This window comes from Chelonus insularis, unplaced genomic scaffold (genome assembly GCF_013357705.1).
Source record: "Chelonus insularis isolate UGA/USDA-ARS -01 unplaced genomic scaffold, ASM1335770v1 scaffold_714_pilon, whole genome shotgun sequence".
Lineage (NCBI taxonomy): Eukaryota > Metazoa > Arthropoda > Insecta > Hymenoptera > Braconidae > Chelonus > Chelonus insularis.
Window position 1 is genome coordinate 1,649,372 of NW_023276795.1, and position 6,854 is coordinate 1,656,225.

Here is a 6,854-nt window from a genome sequence, read left to right on the forward strand (position 1 = left end):
AAGATGGCTCCTGCTGTGCATTTCTTTCCCTCGTTCGACTGAGCTATTGTCTTGGATCATCGTTGCAGTATTCTTTTTGCGGCTGTCCTCTATCTCATCCTCTTTCTTTTCATTCTGTACCAAGACATTTTGCACTCTTATGAATTTGAGTATATTCTCTTTATAATGAAATTCTTCTGGGTAATAATTTCTCTTGATTTGCACGATGGAATTCTGTTATCGTCAACACAATAATTGTAATTGCGAACAATGTATGTAATTATTCTCCTATTTATTTTCTTTCTGCATGAGAAGAAAATAAAGAAAACTGGTATAGATGGAAAAAAAATATTCTCAAAGTAATAATTTAACTTTTTAATTCATAATTACACTGAGTATTATTATTTTCGAAAATGATTTGGGTAAGGAAATAATTATTGATTTATGAAGAAATTTTATAATCAACCAATTACTGTCATTGCAATTTTTTTATTGTTAATATGAACTTTTTACAATAAGAAACAATTCAGAAAATTTGACATTCTTATTTTTTAAATAAAAAATTTATCCAAACGCATATTTATCATTTACTGATCAAATTCACTAATGAATGAATATTAATGATTAAGAAACTTTTTTATTGTTTCTATATTTATTTTTCAGGTCTAGGTCTCTTGAGAGCTACACCAGTTCCACAATCAGGTGGCTCAATGCAATTCTGTGAATCTATATGGCGTACATATCCCTCTTCACACTGACAACTTGGCTTATCATTACATTCCTATAAATATTGACAGTAATTAGAATATTATTTATCTTAATCATATCCTAATTATTTGGTTCAGTACTTACTTCAGTACAAGAAGGTTCGAAAAATGTTTGACATGTTTTTTCACATGTAGATGGACACTTTGAACATGTTTGATTTTTTGGACATGACATATCACAATTACCACTATCATCAGTTGATACTTGATCTGATGAATTGAATTAAAACTTGATTATTCTTAAATTCATGCTTATTTTAGTGCTTTGATGAGTGATAAAAAGATCATAATATTTGTTAAAACTTACAAACAATTAATATATTCATCATTAAAAAGCTAATTAAAAAGAATGAATTCATTATTCTGATTTTTTAAAATTTTATTTATCCTGAATTTATTATTGAAACTCCTTCACTCTTGAAAACTACTACGAAAGTAAGTTATTATTAACCGAATGGCAATTTTCTATCAATAATAAACTCATTTGTTATCACCCACGATAAGTTGGAACTTCTATTAGCAAAAGTTTTAAAAAGAAAAGTATTACTTTATTTCATTATTTATTTATTCCTAACTGTTAACTAATAAACAATATTATCAAAGGTGTAAAATAAAATATAATCCAAGACAATAAAAAATAGTGTACTAAATAATTCTATCACCAGATAAAATTAATTAAAAAATAATCATTTAACAGATCGTATTATTATTTACAAGATAATATTTATTTTTAATAAAAAATGTTGAAGAAAGTTGACATTATGGTGCAATAAAGTGCCTATTATTTTCAACAGTATTGATAGCAGTTTACTTGACTAAGCTTCAAGTCATAATAGGTTATCGTTCAGTTATCTCAAGTCATGCCCTTCCCATTTCCTTCATTTTTTCTCCAGCAGGTATATCGCGAATCGCAAGTATTTACTCACGTGATAATTGCGGGCTGCGTATCTTGACTCTCGTGATTGAGGAAACAGGTGACCCCTAATCCCGGTAGGTTAACGTGATCGTTGCCTGCTTCGTTTTAGATATGATTTGTCATTAAGAAATATGTAATCATAAAAACAACAAGATTTCCATAAATTTCCTTTATACCAACAGCTTGGGTCAGCAACAATACACACATGATTTTATTTATTATTTGCTTGGCTTGATATACTTGAGAAATAAATTATATCAGTCTCTTGAAGCTTATAACAGGTAAAACCCAAGAGTGACTGGACGATTGATTGAGATCGAGACGAATCGGCTTGGCACAAAGAACATCCCTAATATAATGAACACACGAAAAGAAATAATGGACGTGACCAGCGACGAAATATCAATTAAAAATCGGTCTGTTATTCTATCGTGTTATTTATACACGCCTAAAAAAAAGTTTATAACTGATGAAGATGATGAAGATATTTATTGTGCCAAGCCATCTCTAATTTTCTCGATGGATTCACATGAATAGACGAGCTTCTTCTTGACCTGGAAAATTTTCCAGACTAAATAACATCATTAGAAATAAGTAATGAGTGTAAAAAAAAAAAAAATAGAGGCCATGAAAAATCTAAAGACCTGATTATTTCGTTAACAAGCGGGAAAAACGCAGATACTAAAGACAATGTCGTTAGTCGAACTTAAAGAGCAAAGTAGATGGCTAACAATGAGTTTATAAGCTCGAGTATTGTTGAGTCTATGGTTAAGAATGCTGTTAGTAGGTGATGACAACAAAAATGAGGACGAAGACGATGGTAGTTGGGAGGTGAGGAGACATCAGATATAAAAAAAAAGATATGTACAAGGGTTGGTCTCTTCTCGTGGCTTCCCTAATGGCTTCGACCAGCCTTAAGGTCTTAAGGACGATGTAAAAGGCTCTTAATGACATCCTCGCCGCTACTTTAATTTCATTTGAGTGAAAACTGAAGAAACAAGTGAATTAAGTGCCGTGAGTCTTGGATGCTAATGACAGATCAGGTTTTCTCTCTTTCTCTTTTACTTGTCTTTATTTACAACGATTCTTAGTGTAATTGAATTTTCTTGAGGAGTTTAAGCATCAAGGTGTAATTAGTTACTCATTTTTGTAAAATGATCATGCCTTTTAATTTTTATGGAATCAAATTTGTCTAATTAAAATAAAAATATCATTAACTTTTATCACAATTATTTGCATTTTTTTATTCATTAATGTTTTCAAAAAATATTGTGATAAAACTTGAATTGATTCAATGATGAATAAATTTATTTATTTTATTTAAAATAAAAATTAGTTGCTAAAAAAAATAGTATTGCGATTTAATTTTTTGTTTTAATAATTAAAATGAAATATCTCTTTAGTTCTTTAATTATAATATTGTTTAAAATAATTATTCTTAAAGCATTTTAAAAAGATTGATAAATGATTAAAATATTCTCTACAATGTATGTAAAATTATTCAAATGAACATTTCCCTGAAAATGTTAGTGACAGTAACTTCTTTAAATTTATCATAAAACTTTGGCTCTCCACATTTTCAACAAAATTATTCACAGCTGCATTTCCTTAATTTATTTACACCTCTGACCGCCCTTTCACGTCATTAAAATCATGTCTCGAAGAAGGATTATAATTCCGACATTATTAAAACTACTCGGCTAATTATTATTAGGTGTAATGGTATTCAATTGTTGTATTGTAATTTACGATAAGCATAAAAGTAAGAGAAGAAGGCTAAAGAAATAATAAGGGAATATTATAAAAGTCATTGGTGAGTGTTAATCGACCGACAAAGGATATGGCTGATGTTCTTCTCATTATTTTTTCTCTCATTTAAATATCTTCATTAATATCCCTATCATACATTGCAGCCAGCTTGTATAATAATAATATATATATAGACACATATGCACACTTGTTCGACCCCGGCTCAGTCTCTTCTCTCGACGTCGATTTAATTGATCTCGTGAGTAAATTACTCACGAGAGTCAGCGTGTGAAAGACGCCAAGTGTAATGCATCACGTAGATAAAAATCCTTTCAAGTGCACGTCGATTTTAGCAAGATTGCCGATTGATGAAGGTGGTAGCAATGGTGATGGTGGTGGTGGTGGGCAAAGTAATTTAGAATTTTGGAGTTAATTATTTTTTTTCTCATAAAATATTGACTGGTTATCAATGTTTTGTGATGTCTTCCTGTAGACGGGCAAGAAAGGGTAGGATCTCGCCGGAGTAATTTGGACCACCCGTTTGCTGCTCCCTGGACTAATCACAATGGCGTTTTGAGGCTTTTTATTCGCGAGCATATATTGGCGCATTAAATTGTATAGTGATGTACGAATACACCTGATATAATATTTGTGTGTATGAGCAGGTAGCTAAGAGTGTACCTAAAGGCATCAAACAGGGAGAGAATAAGAGGAAAGGAAAAAGAAGGGGAGGAAGAGAGAGCTGAGTTTGGCCATCGTAATAATCGCCCAGGACCATTAAACTAAACCGGGAATAATATTATATCGAGCTTATAGAGAGGGGTGAGGAGTAGGCGGCGGCGAAAGAGGGAAGGAAGAGGGATGCGAAGAGAAAGATAAAAGAGGAGAGGAGACGACGGTCGATCGGAAATAGGTGGAACGGGGGATGCCAGGCACCGTAGAGAGGTACATCAGGGTTCTCTCTGCTTCTCAGAACTAAGTAGATTCGAATTTCGATACGGATGATCGGGCTGAATACAAATTACTCATATATATACCCAAACTCACTCCATCCTGCGGGTAATCACACGGTGGCCCGACTTGAGATGCTCCACCAAAAGCAAAAATGCGTGCTGGACCTAAAGAATATTATGTATTATATCCTTTTTTCATTTTTATATCGAATATAAAGTGCCCAGACTATCTCTTCGCTATTCCTTTATTTCGCCTGTCTGCCAGATCTTGAACGTCTTTTTTCACTTCCAGCCTAGTAATAAATACTCCTAAGTCTTTCATATCGATCCTTTTCATCAATATAATTTCCGAAATGAATAAAATACTTTCAATTATGCGTCATAATCATTTTATTTCAATCGTGACTATCCATGATCCCGACCTTTCTCTCCGCGTCATTTTCTTGTAGACGAAGGCGTGCCTGGCTGATCTTCTGAGGAATCCAATCATAATAATCCACTGGAATCGATTGCCTCTCGAGATGCGATTGGTTCTTTCGTTGCATAAAACTGCATCAATAGTTATCCACATTTTTATTGTGTTCTCTTTCTTCCATATCACAGCTAAGTGAATCAAGGGTTGAGAGATGTGACCAAAAATGGCTCGAGTTGTTGGATATTTGGTCCATTGGATGAATGGCTCGTCGGGAGTATCCATGAATACGTCGTCAGTGCAATGTACGCATAAATAATTAATAGTAGCCAAATAACCAGAAGGCTCGCGAAGTCAGCGGGTGTTTTGTGGTTGGAAGCTCCGCCCAGCAAGACCCCAGAGACTCCTCCCTGCCCTTCGAGAATTCTCTTTTGCACTCTTTCTCTTTCCCTCTTCTGCAGCAACGAGTCGTATGCCTCATGAAATACACCAAAGAGAACGTGTTCATGACGACTGGACGATCCTCACGCACATCTTGCTTCTGTGTATATTGCCTTCATGTCCATTCCGCTTCTTCCATTCCACGCTTTAGCCGTTCATACGTCCACCATGTTCGCGTGCTACCGCTCTCAGAGCCTCCAGAACTTCGCCTGGATGATCCGGTTATTTAAATTCTCAATCAATATACTGAGAGATAATTATATCCACGACTGTTTGCGTACTTGTGCAAAGGTGGAGCTTAATATTATATACCAGCAATTTTATCATTTCAATTACCATCTAGTAAGCATTAATTTCTCATTTAATTACCTTGATGATGGGTATATCGGGGGCATTTTTATACCATTTATCGCAAATATATATATTCATTTAAAATTTCTCGTTGAGAATTCAAGCGGAGTTATAACTTGTTATAGGATTTTCAGGCTTATCCTTCAGGACATCTTTAGGAGCTACTGCAATTCAAGAAGACGTTTATGTAAAATAGAGAGAGTTACTGCGATAATCGATGGTGGGGAGAAGCTGAAGATGAAGCTGGGGTACTTGCAGAAGAGGCAGAAGGAGATGAAGAAAAGAAAAAATAAAAAGAACTGCACCTCTCATCCTGGGTTTAAGTCAAATTCACGATGGCAGCTCATGACTGCCGGCACAGCTAAAAAGGGCGCTGGGCCAACGCGAGACGCCGATAAGAAGCCGTAAAAAATAATGACCGGAAAATTAATCGAACTCGACATCAAGCCGTCGCTTCGCGTTCCATAAACTCGTCAACTTTTTGAGCCAGTCGTACTTTTGCCAAACTGCCATCAGGAAAATGCTCAGATATCATTTTAAAATTAGAGTAGTGAAAAAGAAGCTCATCATTTTCTCTTAAAAAGTTTCCTCAACAATCTTTCAGCTTCAGTTTTTCGTTTTTCACTAATGTAATTTATCAAGTATACTTAAAATAATCTAGGTTTCATTATTTTTAATTAAAAATATTTATTTTTTTTCATAAATAATAATACAGAAGACTTGATCATTATTGATGATATATAATTTTTCTGATGTTTCAATCAATAAAATATTTTTTCAAAAATTCTTTGCTGAAGAAAAGAAGCAACATTTGATGATTTTCAGTGGATTAATTGATTAAGAAAATTTGGTTTATCTAGTAAAAAGGCTTTATTGTTGGAAATGATAAAGTTTAAGTAACGAAATAAACTGAAATATTAAGTAACTTGAAGTGTTGATTTATTTAGTCTTGTTTCTAACTAAGTCGTGTTATTTTGTCGAGGAATTATCATTAATCGGCTGAGAAAAGATTCGCTTAAAGAAAGAGTACGAAGAGTAGTTGGAGTAAGTAAAGTGAAAAAGACGAGAGGGTCGACTTTGCTCGAATAAAGGGTTACGTTTACGCAGGAGTTAGCCGTGATTTGGTGTGAGCGAATCACTTAAATGATTAAGGAGTTGTTTGTACAGCAGCTCTGAATTCAGGGTTCATTTTTCGATAGTCTTCTCTTTATTTTCATCTCTTTACCAACCTCTCTTTCTCCTCACATCTTCGTTATCTTTTCTATATACCAAAGATAATATTAAAC

At 33.7% G+C, this 6,854-nt stretch overlaps 1 protein-coding gene across 1 annotated transcript; it reads right to left on the reverse strand.

The window, feature by feature from the left end:
- Positions 1–554: 554 nt before the first annotated feature.
- On the reverse strand, positions 555–1,099 carry LOC118073950 (serine protease inhibitor swm-1). Its single transcript, XM_035094764.1, has 3 exons — positions 1,054–1,099; positions 832–956; positions 555–760 (listed from the first exon to the last, which is right to left on the reverse strand). Exons 1-3 carry the CDS (start codon positions 1,073–1,075, stop codon positions 632–634), a joined length of 276 nt encoding a protein of 91 aa, XP_034950655.1. The 5' UTR covers positions 1,076–1,099; the 3' UTR covers positions 555–631.
- Positions 1,100–6,854: the final 5,755 nt, after the last annotated feature.

What these genes read in the sequence shown, in the direction of transcription:
- LOC118073950 (XM_035094764.1), bottom strand. Translation starts at nt 1,075, where the DNA reads ATGATGAATATATTAATTGTTT. An exon ending in GATGAATATATTAATTGTTT is followed by an intron (nt 957 to 1,053) that starts GTAAGTTTTAAC and finishes TCAATTCATCAG; the next exon opens with ATCAAGTATCAACTGATGAT. An exon ending in TCGAACCTTCTTGTACTGAA is followed by an intron (nt 761 to 831) that starts GTAAGTACTGAA and finishes CAATATTTATAG; the next exon opens with GAATGTAATGATAAGCCAAG.